This window comes from Thermobia domestica, chromosome 12 (genome assembly GCF_964235325.1).
Source record: "Thermobia domestica chromosome 12, izTheDome1.hap1.1, whole genome shotgun sequence".
In the NCBI taxonomy this organism is placed as follows: domain Eukaryota; kingdom Metazoa; phylum Arthropoda; class Insecta; order Zygentoma; family Lepismatidae; genus Thermobia; species Thermobia domestica.
Genome location: NC_137465.1, coordinates 107,266,247 through 107,286,179, shown reverse-complemented (window position 1 = coordinate 107,286,179; position 19,933 = coordinate 107,266,247). Strand labels below are relative to the sequence as shown.

The 19,933-nt window shown below is 34.0% G+C and overlaps 1 protein-coding gene across 10 annotated transcripts in view; it reads right to left on the bottom strand.

Annotated features, from left to right (window-relative positions):
• The window catches only part of Tm1 (tropomyosin 1), a 133,832-nt gene that overhangs the window by 92,225 nt on the left and 21,674 nt on the right, over positions 1 to 19,933 (bottom strand). For all 10 annotated transcript variants that reach the window (XM_081733971.1, XM_081733974.1, XM_081733973.1 and 7 more), the window contains exons 2-3: positions 7,434 to 7,595; positions 4,643 to 4,768 (exon numbers count right to left, since the gene is read on the bottom strand). In XM_081733971.1, the coding sequence (XP_081590097.1) occupies positions 4,643 to 4,768; positions 7,434 to 7,547 (240 nt within the window). In that variant the 5' untranslated portion in view covers positions 7,548 to 7,595. The remainder of the gene's footprint in view (positions 1 to 4,642; positions 4,769 to 7,433; positions 7,596 to 19,933) is intronic.

The following is a 19,933-nucleotide window of genomic DNA, read 5'->3' as shown; positions in this document are numbered from 1 at the left end:
ATTTTGAGTTTAAAGTCCCTTTCAGCAGCGAGGCTATATGAGACGGGATTTATTAAAAGGTATCGATCTTCAGTCTAGAGTTGGAGGAAATCTTTGGAAGAAAGAGGCCTAAAAATTAATAGAAAGTAAACGGAATATCTTGAGTTGAACGAAAAAGGAAATGGGGAAATACGGCTACACGAAGAACGATTGGACAAAGTGAAAATTCTTACATCTTTAGGCTTAGTGGTGCATAGAATACAAGGAGGGATGGCGAAATTGGAAAAGAGTATATAGCGTTCTGTGTGACTACATAATCAAGGTAAAGAATAAAGGAATGGTTTACAAAACAGGAGTTAGACCAGCAATGATATACGGAGCAAAAACATGGCCAGTAAACAAAGCACAGAAAAAAAAAAAAGATTAATGTTACCGAAATAACTGCTGTGTTGGATAACAAAAAGAGATAGAGTGAGAAATGAGAGAATGAGGGGAAAACCAAGTTTCTAGAGATATTTAAGAAGATTCAAAAAAGAAGACTTGCCATCTAATGAGAACAAACGACTATGGGGTCAGGAAAAAAAGAGTAATACCAGTGGAAATGGATGGGAAGAGAGGTAGAGAGAGACCAAGAAGGAAATGGATGGATATGGTTGAAAATGACTTAAGAGAGAAAGATCTTCTAGGGGAAGAATTCCAGGACAGAGCTTTAGGGCGAAGTCTAATCAGAAACGTCGATTCCACGTAAGCAATAAAAGACGGACGGAAAGAAGAAAAATATCTTAGATCTATACTGCCAATGTAGCAGCAATGGTGGTCGATGGGGCAGTGTTGAACGCCCAATTAAAATAGGTCAGGACAGTTCTCTGTAATCAGAAACTCCACGGAATTATGTATCATATCATTACAAGGTAAACTTTTTGTTCTTGGCCACATGGACTAAAATGAAAGCTTCGTGATTAGGATAAACAGTTCCTTTTTTTTTTTTTCCGAAACACAGAAACGTTTTATCTATGATTAAAGGATTTTAAACAACGAAGTGAGTCATTGAGTAAAATATGTGGAAATACAATAAACTGTTTCAATTCTCAAATATTGACACGCTGCGAGTTCAAACATCCAGAACCACATAAGCAAATGCAGAAACCGTTGAAAGACGCCTATGACTCATTTCACATTAATGCAGTTTTGACTAGGTAAATATACCTACAGGTACGCATAATCAGTAAAAGTTACTCCTACCAATTTTGGTGCGATCAATTTACACAACTTTCAACAGGATTAGTCATACGCAAGCAATGTATCTGTAAGTTAGTACACAGTTGGAAGCTTACTACTCAGTATACCCCCTTCATATGTGGAATGAAAAATTAAACTATAACTTGTACGTGCCCTAATGTTCACAACGCAATATAATACGTTTCAGAAAACAATACCCAAACAAATCCAAATCACTTATGATTATATTCTCGCTTACATTCACATTTTTATATTAAGTTCACCAGTTCTGAAGAGAAGGAGAGAAAGGAATGACTGCATCTGGGACTCATGTACTTCCAAGCGGCCTTAACACAGATATGAATATATGAAAACAGTGTGTTACTTTCTGCAAATAGTTTCAATGGAGGCCCTATAAGCTAGCCAAATGACTTGTTTCAGTTCTCTATGGCAGTGATGTTGCCATAACAGTTACAATTGCAAAGGACAATATTGTAATATTTGGTTTCAGCTTCATAAAACTCAGTTGATTGCAGTTAATTTGTAAAGTAAATAGATTTAAAATTCTGTAGTACATTATGTGGTCGCAATGTTTTACTCCACTGAAGAAAAATCTACAATACTACAAACTTGAAATATCAGTTAATTCCAAATATTCGCATTCCGTCTTGTAGACAAAGGACCTCCACAAGGATTCATAAATGCAAGTTTTTGAACACTATAGAATTGAGAAACTGCATTTTCCACATAAGTAGTAAATAAGATATTCCATATAGTCGGAAGTGGTGCAATATTAATGGTTTAATCAACACAAACATATGCGAAATCGAAATCAGCACTTTGCCACTTTTAATATTGAAAGTGACCGTTCTGTGTGCACTTTGACACGTAGATACATAAGTTGTCACTAACTGAGTAGATTCTAAAAAGCTTCTAAGAGTAGCTAGTCCCCTTGATCTTTCTAACCTGTCACGACAATTTGTACACGAATACCACGAAAATAAATAATAAAGTAAAAACTCAAGCGTATTCTAGTAACTATTTATAGCTGGCATTACTGTGTTCTTGTACAGCCTCTATTTCACATCTGCACTCTCATTTCGGTGCCCACTTATTTTGATGCTGATGTACGGAATGACCATAATTTTCAAGATAGAACTATATAATATTACTAGCAGCGTTCACCCCGCTTCGCTGCGGTCACCCCGGAACGCAATAAACTTTGTTACTTAGATAATTTTTACTTTTTCGCTTTCAAGTGATATGATAAAAACCATAGAAGATTGCAGTAAATCTTAACATTATATCGCCTGTCATTTATGTTAACCCGCCCCGCTTCGCTGCGGTCACCCCGGAAGTTTTCGCTTTCAAGTGATATGATAAAAACCATAGTAGATTGCAGTAAATGTTAACATTATATCGCCTGTCATTTATGTTAACCCGCCGAGTGACACGGTCATGCGGGTTGCATATAAATACGTTTATTTTTACCTATGATGAACTAACAAAGGATTTGTACGTTATGGACACTTGAATGGTCAATTATCTCAAGACACTGGTAATTAAAAATTAAAGTGATATGATAAAAACCATCTAGGGTCCAAATCCTAATAACCCCCCAAAAATAAAAGAAATTGGTTCAGCCGTATTAGCGTGATGAGGTAACAAAGGATTTGTGCGTTCTCTTTTATATATAAGATTAGGAAAGTTGTAGTTTAGTTACCGTATATAATTCTATGTACATACTTGCAGATATATCTTGAATACTTTATAAATTCTGTTGATACTATTGAGTTGAAATATCATTCGTTTAGTAGTGTACGCATTTGCACTAATGGTATCCCGATTTTTTATAACTAGTTTCCCCACTCCAAAAACAGTGACTGGAATAGCCATTCGAGGAAATACGGCAACATTGCTGCATTCATGTCTGATTTCTAAACACGTGTCAAGTTTGCTGTTACGAAGAAACAAACGTCATTCGGAGACCTGCCAGCTATGTTTCCTTTCAAGAATTCAATATACATAGCTTTGTTTCGTTTAGAATTTTAATTAATTAGCTTTCAATCTTGAGAGTTCTGGGAAGAAAATATTACTTTTACTGCCGCAATTCACAAAAGCACTATTTATTGTAAATAAATATTGGGAAGAAGAATTTGATTAGAATTCTCATACGTAAAACAATGAGCATCCTCAGCACGGTAACGAATTCCTGTACTTTCCGACAATTCAAATGCAGTACATTGATACATATATTATATACCATTCTGTGATAAAAGAAAGCACAAGATGTAGGTATCCTATTTGCAAAGTGTGCAATTTTCTTTCGTCGTTAACTGTACAGTGGCGTACTTAAATGCTATGTTAAGTAAAAGCTTAAAAGTGTGATTTAATTTATCAAAATGTGTCCCTGAAGAGATTATGGACTAACTGTGTTTGTCACTTAGCATATCACGAAAAATCAAACTTGAGGCAATAATGAATTAACTATATAGATCTCAGCTGAATCAAAATTTGAATTTGAATTCTTTTCGAAGTCCCTGAAAAGATTATCATCCTATAAGACGAACTTTAATGAAGATCCAGAGAGAAGTTCTCCTAAACTAGAAAGCAGAATGCTACGGTATATTTTTAAATAAAATAGCACTTGATAGTTTACACAATACTTTCCAGAATTGAGATTCAAACGAAAATAAAATAAGAAAAAGTTAGATCTCATTTCCCTATAATCAAATTATGATCAATGTATCTAATAGTTGCAACCATTGAAAGCAAAGATAGCAAAATATCTGGTACCAAAGTCATGATTATAGTAGGATATTTCTGATTGGTCATTTCAAAATACTATATTATCTCTAGAATTTACAGCACCCTCCTTAAACTTTGGATCTCTAACTGGTACTTGCCTGAAATTTAGATTACGAGAACATTCTTTTAGATTACGAGAAATATGCAGAATTTAAGTCTTTAAATCAGTAATTCGTCCTTGATCAAGTCTCGAAATTCAGTCTTCATGGAATTCATCAGAACTCTCTATGTATGAGGACAGTAGTTCACAAAATGTGCCCTATACATTTTATTTAAAATTGCCATAAAATGAATAAGATTTAATAACATTTATTTGACAATTCATAAAACTGGAACTTAAAAAAGGGTTATTGTGATCCATATAGGCCCCAGTGTAGATATTTTTTCTTCCCTCCTTCGATAACAAAAGAAACTTTTTTTTTTTTCATTCTGGGAATATCTGACTGTTATTGAAGTAGCAGTAACTTAATTCCGTGATTAAGATAGCAAGTCGTGATAAGAAAAGAAGCAAATACATGTTATTGTGAAATAGATACGATATCGACACATCTAAATTTTGAATAACAGCAACTAATAAATGGTGTTTGAAATACTGCATGAAAGAGTGTTAAGCTTGTAATTTAAATTGAGTACTCACATTCTGAAGAGCCTTGTCCTTCTCTTCAAGCTTGGCGTTGACCTGCATCAGCTGTTCCTGAGTCTGGTCAAGCTCATTCTCAATGGTCTGGATCTTCTTCTGCAAAGAGCGAGCCTCCTCCTCGGCCTACGGGAATAATATATAGCCATTAGAATAAACATATATAGCAACTAGACACAAAATAGTCATTAAAATAAACAGATATACATAGTACTAGATAAAAAATATAGCCATTGGAATAAATAGTACATTGAACAACGTACTAAATGCTAATTACCAAAACAAAAGAGAGAATAATCACAATCTCCTTTTAAAAATAGTTTAATAATTTTATCAATAACTGTAAAGTCCATTGATTTTATTGCGCTTTACGTCCGTTTGCAACAAAACTGGGTATGAAAAAGTACACGATTTTTCCAACCTAGAGTACCTAACAGGGTTTGAAGTTTAAACTTACGAACATATACGCTAGAAGTTCTATCCATCAAATTATACAGATTTCAATAACTTTGACGAACTCTAGTTTTATTTATCAATTTATTAATTACCGGTGTCACTGATATTGCTACAAAAATTTTCCTTTCTATTCCGTTCGTGGGTTTAAGCCTTCTTTAAGACAAAATACGTATATTTCATAGTTCCAGTCGAACTTCTTCCCATTTTTTCAGTATTGCAAAAATAATCGAAGAATAAAACTGTTACATTTCTGTGCAATTTTTACTGTAGCACGTGTAGTCACTCTCGAATCTAGGACCTGCTTAGGAAAGTGGAGAGTTAGGTCATTTTGTTAACTGTAGAGTACGATCAAATGCCATAAATGAAACTTTATTCAGTGCAGAAAAAGTGTTTCGGCGGGAGGGGACAAACTTAGTATTCCGGGGGACACTGCTGGTACTATTCTATTTATTATTATATTATAAACGTATTATTTTGGTCTCCTCCGGGGGCGCTCTCAGAATTCCGGGGAAGAAGTGCCCCACAAAAAACGCCTGGAAGAAACACTGGTACTGAATGATGATATTTGCTTCGGGAAATTCATTTCCTTCTACATTTCACGAAAAATAAACTGAATTCTGTGTATTCGAACATTTTTTTAAATTAATTAATTTATTTATTTTGTTGTTGTTGAATTACTCTATTATGAACTGTTTCGTCATTCATGGTTAAGTCTGATATAACAATTTATTTTCAAATTCATTTATTAATATACTTGTTTATAAATTCAATGAAAATGTATTTTATTTAAAATAGATTAATCATGTCAAGAGAATGAACCTGTAGCATGGGCGCCCGAATAATTTTTTTAAAGGGAGAGCATATCTTTCTGGTTGGTATATTACGTTTGGTATTTTTATTTTATTAAAAAAATCTTAATTAATTTAATATATTTTCGTGCGCGCCTGTTCCCTCCTTCGGGAGCCCATGACCTGTAGGTATACTTCTTTGATTAACAGTGACAGAATAAGGATGGAAGAAAGAACAATTGCTTTGATACAGTGTCACCACACTTTTGGTATATTTGAAGAGTAGAATCAACCCCTCCTGTTCTTATTGAAGTTATATTTTTTCCTTGTTTCATGTCTTTATCCACTTTCGTTCTTTAGAAATTAGTCCCCGGCTAGGACGCTTCCCCTTGGTAAGATCATAACAAGTTCAAATCCAATTGGGAACACAAAGTGACCAGTGCAATCGTTAGTACGGTATTGGAGTAGTTCAGATCCGACTTCAATACTAGTTTCCATCCCATTCATGGCATCATTCGCTATTACTCTAACAATGTATTGCAAATAGAGCACCAACAATACTCACATATTTATCTTGAGTATACTAAATCATGGGGTTATGCAAAAAGAATTATCGTACGGTTTTGTTGTTTTTGCAATACTTTAGTATTAATGTGGCTGGAACGAAGAGTCCCTATAAGAAGAAAAATATGCAGAGAGGAACGTTAGAGGGGACATTAACATTTCAAGAGGAGATCGCCGAGGAATAAAAATTAGATGAAGCATTTTACAGTTAACAACTGCTAAAGTTGTAGCAAGCAAATCATCGTTCTAAGCACAAACGTACTCGGTGAAGGAGTGTTATTGTAGGCCAGGACTGCTACTGAGTAAACAAGAGTACTGTTTTCTATGGAAGCATCAGAAGGAGAATTTAAGACAGTAGTTTGCAACCTGTTTTGACCAGCGACACATTTTAATGAACATCCACGACATCGCGACACATTTGTTTGAAGTTTTTTTACTATTAATAATATAAATTGTAACAGTATAAGGGGTCGCGAGCTTCTGTAAAGAGCTGAACTTTGTTGCTGCCGCTAAAGACGTTGTCTGGGATACTCTAACTCAAAATTTTCACTTTCAGTAATTATTGATTACTTCATGATTTTTAAATTTTAAAAATTCGTGATACGCCCTATGCGATTGAGCGGCACACCGATTGGGAACCACTGATCTAAGGGATTGAACACTGTGAAATGGGGACTCGGGCTGGATCAACCCTATAGTATTAACAACACCGTTTCTAGGATGCACAAGGACGTAAGACACATTTAGACTAACACGTAGTTAGGCAACCCAAACCACAGCATTGTAATTTTGGTTGCATTCTAGCCATTAAATTATACTTGGGTTATCCTGTAACTTGTGCAGCTCTGCTACTCATAAGTATAATATAGGTTTTATTAAATAAACGATAGATGTAATATAAAGAAACCTCTCAACATTACACGTGTTTCATTTCTTTTGTAAGACAGATCCAGAATGATCCATATAGCCTATATCTTTCTTACCTTCTCAGCGCGAAGGTTTGCATCCTTGGCCTCCTGTTCGTTCTGGCGGGCCCTGTCCACAGCATTGTCCTTCTCCAGCTTCATCGCCTGCATCTTCTTCTTGATTGCGTCCATGGCGGCGGCTTTTGTTTACTTTACTTCCGCGACAAAAAAGCAGAGGAACTGCAAAGAAAAGGAAAAACATGACATTTAATTATTATTATTATTATTATTATTATTATTATTATTATTATTATTATTATTATTATTATTATTATTATTATTATTATTATTATTATTATTATTATTGTAATTATAAGATTTAAAAATATATATAGTGGTTTTTGTGTTGTTTATTCCTCTCCTTTATACGCTGAGATCTTTTACTTTTTAACACTATACCCTTTGGAATAAACAAAATACTGTAGCCTATGAAAGTTTTTAAATTGCCAAACATAACCTGTCAGTGAGTTCCTAATGCTGCTGCTGATGATATGATAATGATAATGAAATGATTGTACTACTTATTACAGAAACGAAGTAGTCGAACTATCTCATCAAAGGACGAAATTATAAATATATATGCTGATAATTACTATTTCATTAATGTGTTTTAATAGTGTATATTAACCAAAAACTTTTTTGAAAGACGAGATCGGTAACCGCTACTAGTAATTTTTAGTTTATCCAGAATTTTGTATTAAAATGGAAATTTGAGGCGAAGGCATAGTTCACAAATGATCTCTTAAATGTACACTTTCACATATGAAACGATGTTTCTAGTGTCTAATATGAGGGAGGATGCTTGTTAAAATTTAGGGATGTTGGATAAAACACTTTAGATTTACATTTAACGGTTATGCTCTGTGGACTAACACAGACGAATGATTACCGAAAGTGAATAATTGATGAAATAAAAATGAGAGTAGAAACGGGACAATTCTGAGAAAAATCCACGGACATGATGTTGTCTACCACAAACCGAAATGGCATGAGATTAAACCACAGGGACTCCTCTCACCAGAGGTGAGCGCACTATAACTGATAATCATAACTGTTAGAAAATAATAGTAATAAAATTACGTTTACTGCTGTTTTATATACAGAAAGTTATCAACCAAGTCTACTATAAGAACTAAATGTAGTGTAACTTCCTCGTGTCTATAGCAAGGTGATTTATAATTTGAAAAAATAAATTGTCATCTCATTCCTTTTTTCTTTTACTCTTATTGTGGCGTGTTCCAAGGTATGTCTATATCCCATTGATACACATCCATTTCAAGGTCGATTTCCTAGCTACCGGAAAATACAAATACATACCAAATAATATCAAGCTTATTGCGTTGTTCATGCCATATTTCTAAATCTATTTACATCTAATCATAAGGTTCACGATCTTGTCCCCCTGAGTACTTGAGTGTCTATTCTTTTGACCTATTTTATTACTGTATATGTATTGTTTACATTATCTCACTTAAATCATCCATATGTATACTCTATATTCAATCGTATGGTTTTACTGCAGATTTGCCATTGAGAGATTTAAATACTTTATTCACTGGGAATGGATAATGTTTAATAAATTAAAAAAGACAACTACCAGCAAGGACGCCGATTTCTCTGCAAATTTGGGGGGGGGAATTCAGATGCAGAAAACATATATGAGGATTTTTAAGACAAATTGCATTCAAATTATGCAAAATATTATAAATTTACAAATACAATGAGGGGACCCACATGAGCTTTGGGGGCACCCAGGCCCCCTCGCCCCCCAGGATCGGTGCCCTAGACTACCAACCACATAAGTTAGTAAATATAAAAATATCTGGATAATCAATCCAATTACGGTAGGCCTAAATACGATGTTATTCTCAGTCTCCGGAGATCGACGTCCACTCTGTATTTTATATAAAATTGCAACCCAGTAACGTACGCAGGATTTCATCAGGCTTTAACCCCCAAGTTCGTATCGTTTCAGGAGTTTTATAACATATCTTGATATTTATATAATAGTAAAAGTTTATTTTTTCATAATTTCTTATTCAAAGGGGGCGTTAAAATCGAGAACCTTCCACCTTTGCACTGTTGCAGCCTAACAATCTTACCGGAAAAGGGAAATAATGTAGACCTTCAGTCCTATTACTAATAACTTCTACGTAATTGCTACTTGTTTTACTTGTATTTTTGATCACTTTAGAAATCAAATTTTATCCCAATGTATTAGAATTCATCTATATTTCATACGCACTTCAGCCACATTCATTGTCATCAATGAACAAAAATATCTTGTTACATGGTAAATATACATAGTAAAATAGACAAATTATAGTTGAATTTCTTAAAGAGCAACAAAATATTTTCACATACTCGTTGCTATTGTAAGTACAGGATGTCCAATATACAATGCAACCCGGAGTTTGGGATAGTAGAACTTTTGAACCGGAAGCGGTATACAAATAATGGTTATACCAAAATGAAGCCTTGTTCATGCATATATTTTTAAACTAGGAAGCAACGATTGAAGTACACTAGGAACCACACAGTGTTGCCAGATATAACCGAAGATGTAAATCAATTTTTTTACAAGTCACGTAAATTGGCTCATAACTCATACCTATGGATGTTCTGTCGTTAATTTTCAGTTTGTATAGTTGGAGTAGCTTAGAAACTATGGAATGGAAAAAAGAATTTTTCATTTTCACCGATAATTAATCGGATGAGGCCTCTGTAAGGGGTTACTAGGGAAAACGTGGTTTTCATAAATTAACATTCTGAATTGGCAACAGTGCTGATGTTTCAGTGCATCGAAAGGTGTGTTAAGGATCTGTCTACATTATGCAATTCCTGAAAACAATGAAAAAGAATTTTTGAAATTATCATGATAAAACTTATACTTACATGCACCCGGCAACACTGCTATTCATTGAATCAAAACGGGGTCACTTCCAGAATCTGCCGTAGAGCTGACAATTCAGTTCGTGATGAATAGCAATGTTGCCGGGTGCATGTAAGTATAAGTTTTATCATGATAATTTCAAAGTTTGTTTTTCATTATTTTCAGGAATTGCATAATGTAGACAGATCCTTAACACACCTTTCGATGCACTGAAACATCAGCACTGTTGCCAATTCAGAATGTTAATTTACGAAAATCCATCATTTACGATTTCCCTAGTAACCCCTTACAGAGGCCTCATCCGATTAATTATCGGTGGAAATGAAAAATTCTTTTTTCCATTCCATAGTTTCTAAGCTACTCCAACTATACAAACTGAAAATTAACGACAGAACATCCATACGTATGAGTTAAGGGTCAATTTACGTGACTTGTAAAAAAATTGATTTACATCTTCGGTTACATCTGGTAACACTGTGTGGTTCCTAGTGTACTTCAATCGTTGCTTCCTAGTTTAAAAATATATGCATGAACAAGGCTTCATTTTGGTATAACCATTATTTGTATACCGCTTCCGGTTCAAAAGTTCTACTATCCCAAACTCCGGATTGCATTGTATATTGGACACCCTATAGAAACTTCAACTGTCCATACAATTTTATGTATTCCAGAAACAACGCACGACAACTTTACAACATTTCTTCATCAACAGATCAGTTTCAACAAAAATGTTAATGGAGAAATGTAGTAACCGGTCTCGCAAAATAAAAATAAATAAGTAAAAAATAAAATAAAAATATTGTGTCGCATAAAGTGGAATACTTTATTTTCAGCTTGTCTATAGTTGTATATATCCCTTCACCCTCTTTCTCTCGTACACATATTATGCGAATGTGGTGGAGAGTTCAATCACAACAGTTCACTAAAATCACTAACTATGATCTCAAATAAGGCTATAAGCTAAAAAGTTTTTGTTTTTCTAAAATCCCAAACTACTTCGAATATTTCTGGATTTATTACTTGCATAGTGATGAATCGAAACGATCTAGTCAATCGCCGGAACACATATTGGGATAGAATCACGAAATCACTTTCGTTAGAATGCGTGGTGATGCTCTGTCAGATATTTACAAGGATGCTACAAGATTGTTAATCGCCTACTCAGGCGGATGCACGACATTCTTCTTTCCTTTCGATCTTTCTTTTTTTATCATATCTTTTACCACTACAACAGGGTTGGAAAGTATCTTAATAAGAACTATCTAAGAATTTCTCTCAACTAACAAACAATATAGTCTAAAGTCTGTTCCGTAAAAGGTATAAATCTTGCAGTACTAGTGTAGAACTTGTGATTTTTTAAAAAAAAGAAAAATATGTATCATAAAGTTACAAATGTTAAAATTCGTAACAAATTACAAGTAAGAGCACCCTTATTTGAAATTGATTGATATTGTACTTACTCTTGTTTCATTGTACTTGACTTGCAGAGTGTATTTGAAAACTTGTAAATTTAGAGATAGTAGATATTTTATTTGATTCTTTATAACCTTTTAAATCAGTGTTTTCCAAACTTTTCTGAATTGACGACAACTTTTATTAATCATAATGTTCTACGAAACCCTACTCTGCGCTTTCGAAAGTAAATTTATGGTTTTGTAATGTTTTGAGCAAATAGCAGTATGTTTATACTGTATTTTTAAAACCATCATAATCATCATAGGTATTCTGCCATTATTGGCAGGTAACTTGCTGCAACTGAGAAGCTTCCATGTTCCACGGTCTTCCGCTAACCTTTTCGTCTTCACGTACGATTTTTCTGCTTTGATATCGTCCATTAATTGTAGTCTTCTTCACCCCCTCCCTCTCTTTCCTGCCATCTTACCGTCTAGCACACCCGTCAGATATGGTTCCTCCTTATCCAATGACCCAACCAGTTTCTCCTCCTCTTCTTAATAATATCTAAAATTGTTCTTTTCTCCTCCATCATTTCTAACACCCTCTCATTCATTTTCCGCTCGACTCAGCTAATTCTCTCCATTCTTCTCCACACCCACATTTCAAAAGGTTCCAGTCGTTTTTAAAGTAGTATCAAATGCCCATAATTTGATATTGTTGTCAATAGAATTTAAAAAAAAATAATTTAAGGTTCTTCAGAATATTTTACAGATATATTATTATAAAAGATTTATATAATCATTAGAATTTGTACAATCTTTGTCTTATTAATTCATATAATCTATTACTGTTTGAGATTCTGCACTATAGCGTGTGATACAAAATTTACTTGCTTTTTTTTTTTTTTATGGACTAATGTTCAAGCTAAGATCAAAGAACATACCTCGAGGCTTGAGGACCACAAATTGAAAAGAAGTTCATTTAGATATTTAAAAAGAAGAAACTAATTATTTTGTAGCTTGAAAAATAACGAGATAATTTCCAACCCTGTAGAAGCGACAAACCAGTTTCTAATCCTTAACGCAGTGCTTGTGTCAGAACAAAAGGTGATGTGAATCGGCACTTTTTCTCTCACGACTATCTCTTTTGCCATCTACAGTTCATTAATGCGATGCCAGCAGTCATTGATCTCTCTGCAAAGACATCGCCTAACGCGCAAAATGTATCTACAATCCTTCTTATTTTTTTCTTGATGTGTCTTTTATCCACCAGTCACCACACCAAACGATCACAATGATTTAAATAAAGTTTTCACAAAAGATCAATCAATCGTGGCGTATAGGGTCTTCAGAACGAGAAATACAACTCCAGATAACGATTTTATTGTCTTCATTCATCGGTTGTTAGAAATGTAATTTGCTTCAAATTCAGTCCCATCACAAAATCAATCTCTTATTTTCAATGTTTCAATACAAAAAGAATAGAAGAGAAAGATGTATGTGTTTCTTTTGTTTAAATTATGCCTTCCAAAATTATTATTTAAGAGCTGAATACGTTATGACCAGTGTACGTAAGAAGCTTCTATGTAATGTTTCGTTGGCAACTTGGAGGTCCTGTCATTTAAATGCTGAGTTATATTTAGAGATATCATCTTATGCGCTTTCAATGGACCGAGTGATCTTCATGCACCAAGAAATTGTCCCTTACAGGCAAAACGTCAAACAGGTTTCCCCACTCATTTAATTACAAAAATCATTGGATCAGAATACAGGTAAGTAAAAATAGAGCTTTATTTAATGGCGTATGTTGGGTTTCTTATGAGCCAAGATAATAAAATGTTAGCGCCATTCCATGTCTTACGGATTGTTTAACAATAAATAGCAAAGTAATTAAACATATGGATTATAACTAAAATTATCTGATAGTATTAAATCAATTAGAGCGTTGCTTCTCACAAGTAAATACTACATATTACTTATTACAGAGAAACACGAAGAAGTTTTGCCCTCTTCACTGATCTAGTGCCTACTGGATAGCGCGCGAACTTAAGGTACATAGGGTCCCGGTTTCGATTCCTGATGGAAAAGCGCTAAAGTTTGAACTCATTAGTAGTTCGGATTCCACCTTAAACTGTAGGTCCACGTCTTACATAGACTCAGTCCTGACGCTAAACTTTCATAAATACCAATAACAACGAAGTATTGATGAATTTTTACCCAAACAGTTTTTAATTATTTGCTGTCAACAGGTAGACATTTTAAAAATTATTTGCCTAGATTTTTGAGTCATTTTATAATGAAACATCAACCAAACTGGGATTAATGAGTTTTATGAAATGAAATGAAATATTTAAGTTTTACATCCCACGATCATGCAGGCTAGGCTCAAGAAGACGGTGAAGATGAGAAATGAATGAAATGGTGGAATGAAGAAAGTGGAAGGAAACCAAAGAATCCCGAGAAAAAACCCACACACGGTGTTTGTTCACAATAAAGGTTACTTGGCGCGAGCTGGAATCGAACCAAGGACCCCATGCACCAGAGGTGAGCGCTCTACCACTGAGCCATAGCGGCTCCGTTAATGGATTTAGTAGGCACTGGAAATCTCCCTGCAAAATTAATTTTGAAGTTCTTGTCCTTAGTCAAGATGGTTGATTTTTGGTTTTAGTCCAGAATCTTTTCTATTAAGAAGTGCAATGTGGATTCAACTCACTGTCCTCGAGGAAACCCACGTACACAATGTTGTCCATCACAAGCTCATATGGTCTGGGATTAAACCAGGATTTCTTGTATGAGAGGTGACTGCTATAACACAGAGTCACCGTGACCATTATATTATTATTATTATTATTATTATTATTATTATTATTATTATTATTATTATTATTATTATTATTATTATTATTATTAGATTATTTGATTTTTTAAACGTAGAATTACCAGGTGTGTCATCCTTAGGGAGTAGAAAAGATAGATTTGAAGAACAGACACTATTCTCAGAGCTTTTGCCGCTTCTCATTACCATATTGAGACGCGAGAGAAGTAAGGCAGCAACAGCGCAAACGAGTTATTTCTCCACCCTCTCCATTCTCTCCCACCCGCCTACACACTCACACACCTTCCCAGAAAGCATGCAGAAGTTATCCTTATATGCGTTCATCTACCTTATATATACCTTCAACCGCAATTGTAAGCTTCTTCGGAGGGTCATGTCGTTGGTAAGGTTATTACAGAGCTTAGCAACCACGTCAGTTAAAACACGAAGGACTCTGACCTTCGCATTCCGTTATTTACTCGCCTGAGGGCTTCAAGGTCATCCTTTTCACGCCTGGCCTAAAATTGATGGAATTGGGCGTATCAAGTATTATGAAATTTATTATTTTTTTTTATGTAGTTGCTTTTGTTTTCTCACTATTTTATCAAGACAATACTAGTCGTTCGGTTGATTTCACTGATGCAGAACAACACGTTCCAACGAATGAGTATGGGGAGATACGCGTCAACCCACAGTGAACAAGAGAAGATCATTATGGGTTAAAATATTTCCGTGTTATTGACAGTTCTCTTGAAATAACACTTTCGTTTATCAGAATGAATGGAAGAAGTGGTCGTGCTTATCTTCTTTCTTCATCTATCTTGACTTTCAAGTATGGCACGTGCTAAGTCAAAATAGTGGAGACAAACAAAAAAGCAATTACACAAACCATCTGATTATTTCTTTGCGAAATGATTTAAAGATGTTAAGTGTGTTCTCACTTAAAGAAATACTTCAGAAATAAATTTAAAATATTGCAAAACCTTACCAAATAATCATCACTAAATTATTTATACAAAAACATTAAATCTTGATTTGACTTCTCTGAATTATCAATTTTCAAATCGTTGAGTTAGAATGAATTCCGAGTACATATTCATTGCTTCCTGTTTCGTTATAATAATAATAATAATAATAATAATAATAATAATAATAATAATAATAATAATAATAATAATAATAATAATAATAATAATAATCATCATCATCACCATCATCATCATCATAATCATCATTGTTGCTGTTGTTTGTAAATTATCAATATGTAATCTGATGCAGCAGGTTGAAAAGTAAAATAATAACCATCATGAATAACAATTGCCAATTGAGTAGTTATAAGAACTCTATCAGAATCTTAAAATACACAAATTTTTCAAATTACCATAATTCACGATGCGAAAATAAATACGACTGAAATTATCCTCGAATTGCTCAGATTTACGTTCATTGTTTTCTTGTGCGCGAAAACAGGATTATTTATCCGATTTCATGAAGATTGTTAGGCATTGAAAAGAAAAAATAAGTAATCTTTCAGTTTAAAGTCCCACGGTTATGCCGACTAGGCTAAAAGAATCGGTGAGAAATGAATGTAATGGTGGAACGAAGAAAGTGGGAGAACCCTGAGAAAACCCACGAACACGGTGTTTGTCCACCTCAAAGTCCACTTGGCGTAAGCTGGGATCGAACCAGAGACCCCACGCATCAGAGGTGAACACTCTACCACTGAGCCACCGTGCCCCTTGGTAATGAACAGAGTTTGATTCTAGAAACAAATTATTAGGTAATTTCTTTCACTGATTGATCTACATCTTTATTTCTTTAAGATCTTATGCCTAGAACCTAAAAAAGATGGGATTTCAATTGATTATCATGATTATTTGTTGAAATTTAGCGTTTCTTTGAGCACTGAGGATATATGAGACATGAACCTATAGTTTGAAGGTCCACTCCGAACCATTGTAATACGTTTAATGCTCTCTCACCGGGAATCGAACTCAAGAACACGTACACCAAAAGTGTGCGAGTTAACCACCATATTAATGATGAGGGCAATTGATTAACTTATTTAGAACATACTTATAAACCACGTTTTCATGAAACACCCAAATTCTCTGAATCAAGTATATCATATACTTAGAATCGACAAATGAAAGATGCACACGTGATGATTAATATATATATATATACAATGCTCACATTCCATTTCAAAAACTACATTAAAATTTTGTGATAATTCTTTAGCGTCAACTTTCTTCAATGATATGCATCAGCTGATCTTCACTCTTTCCACTTGGTTGTATGAACAGTATGAGTTACAGAATGTTTTGCAATTTCCATGGAAGCTGTGTTTGCCAACGCTAGTGATCGGAATTTGTGGAAATTCTTTTAGGACGGAAGAGGTAATGACTCAGATTTACATACCATGATATTTCTTGGCTAAAGAATACTTGGTTGGAAGAACTTCTTAACTTTATAGATTAAAAGAAAAAATATCTTATCCAAGTATTTTAATCTTATTCAAATACGACAATATTTACACCAGTTGATATATGTTGTTACTATTGGTGCCTTGCATTAACTGTCTCGATGTTGATTTTTGGAGCGCTTTTAAGATTTAGATCATGATGTAAAATGTTACTAATGAAACGTGTCATTAACATTTTTATGTAATGTAGAGCAGTTTCCTCCAATGATAGTTATCAATTCTGCTGTAGGCATGAGCCACCCGATTGTTTCGTTTCGGTCCATTCGTAAGTTGAGTGTTACATTTGCACTAGTCATGTTGATTCTAGAGATAGGTGTTAAGGTAAATTATATTAGAATATGATACAACACCTATTATTTTTCCGACGACATTGTCTTTGCATGCTATATCAGAAATATACATATAAGCTATTGTATTACGAATAACAATACTCTGAAAGGACTCAAACTATACCTGGGATAATCCTATGACTCTAGAATCAAAATTTAGATTTTTTCTGCTATATGCATTTGGTAGACCCTAAATATTTTTTTGCTGTTATTATTTTTAAAACTCAACCCATTCATCAACTATTGTATGAAATGAGATCTTTAGTTCAATATCTCTCACTTCTGTCCTTTAGGATAAAGAAAATTAATCTTGATCGAAATTAAATGGTGATGAAAGAATTGTAAGTTGGAGATGGAAATTCAGGCTCAAAGAAAGAAACCCAGAAGACCCACACACATAACGTTATTCACTATAAGTGAGCGCTTTTCTATCCAATACCCAAGCAATAAACATAAATACTAATGAAGTAATCCTAATTTGTGGAGCCCAGAAGTGTTTTTATTTCAATCTTGATTGGCTGGTTCATTTGCAATTCAGAACTGGGGCTATATGAGATGTAGATCTACAACTTAATATGAGATCCTACCCACATGAGCTTTCACCGGGAATTGAACCCGGGTCTCCTGCGTCCTAAGTCTGTATGCTAATGATATAGCCACGATAAGAAAGCTCTATTTCAATCTTGAGTCAATATCAGATTGCCAAGAATGTCCAACTGCCAAGTAAGACAAACGCTTCTATTTATTTTAACAACCCGTTTTCAGCACCGAAACTATATAAGAAGTAGGTCAGTAATTTACGTGGGACTCAAACCACATACATCAACAGAAACTCATTCTCACGTTCTAAAGAGGGAACTAACCATTTAGAAGAAAGGAATCTCTTTATTCGTTGAAGATGGTATTTGATGTTTAAGGTTCCAAGAAAGGGAGTAATGTAGTCCTACTATTTTGTACAAAAAATCACCAGTTCATTATGGTGTTTCAGCCTACAGAATCGAATAAAAACTTGCAGCCTTCCTTTTAAAAAAAATATTGAAGCGCCACGAAATTTGAGGGTAACTACAGGCAATAGGAGCAATCACAATGGTCTATTGATGTGCGTCCGGTAAATCTCTTCATTATAACAACATAGTAGAAAATTTGTGTATAAATTTGAAACTTTCTTATGTAAAAAACAATAATTTTATTGAAGTATCTGATTATTTCATGAAAATATAAGTGACATCATCAACTAGAAAACTTATTTTTCTGACTTCCCGCTAAATACGGTCCAAACTTCTATTAAACGTATCACGTTATTCTTCGTCGGTCTAGAGGTAAAATGTCAAGAATAAAATCAGACTACATAAACGCTTTTAAAAAAATCGAGTTTGGTTCCCTTGCTTACAATGTGTGCTTACACTGTACAGCTCTCTACTAGAATTTCTGTATAGAAGTTCCTTTGTTTCTTCACAAATAGATGATATGAATAACAAATCTTTTATTAATTAACAGTTTGAGTGTTTTCTCACCATCATTATTATTAATTTTCCATAGTCTCTGGGTCTTCTCTGCTTGCTTCTTTTTTTATTATTATTATGTCTTCCGCTAATTCACGCGTGAAAATAACACGAAAGAGGATATATTCAGTTTACATAATAATATAAATAAAGATTACTGAAGCTGAAACGAATGCTTCATTACATAGTAATTAAGTTCTTTAAGGCTTTTAGTCGCTTCAATGTTTTGACTATGTATTCTCAGAATCACTTTTTTAATTGACACTTAAATGTAAAGCAAAATAAAAAGTAATAATACATTATCACATCCATTTAGCATATTAAGGAAGTGTGGAAGTGAAAGGCACCTAATGGGGGAGGTTGAGCATCAATTTATTTATTTATTTTGCCAGCATTATTTTTATTCCCCAAATATCAAGGTTTTATCTAGACTTAGTCTGTTATTCTAGAAATAGAGAAAATCGATCAAGAAAATTAGGAAGATTAGATCAGCCCTGGGTCAAACAATATGCTGACCACACATCGCCCATCTTAAAATTGCCACTTCATCGGCTTAAACCATTGACTTCAAACCAAGAAGCGTAGCTTGGAAATAGAGAAAATCCTTACTTTCATCGTTCTCCCCTCAGCAATTAGAAATACTATGTGCGTAGAACTTTTGTGACACCGTATTTGACAGACAACAACATATACAATCTTCTAGTTAAAAGTGCATTTTGCTACACCCACGTAAAAAAAAATATATTTTTCCAGTAACATAAAAACTGCTATTTGTTATTCTCAAAGAACGACATACTCTTTAGGGCCTCAAGCCTTTCTTTTCTGTTTTCATAAACTACATATGAGAATTAGATACTCTTCAAGTATGTTACATTGTTGAGTTCAATATGATGTATTAATTGATATATGTCTTACATTGGTGACAATATTTTGGTTAAGCAGAGATTAATATTTAAGAGATCACGACAATTTTAGGCTATATCTAATTAACCATATTATGTGTTGTGGTCTTCTTAGTTTATAATAAAAAGCTTAATGAGAATATATTTTAATAATAGTTTCCCGTCAGCTAATGGGATGGTTCTCGTACAACATCATTT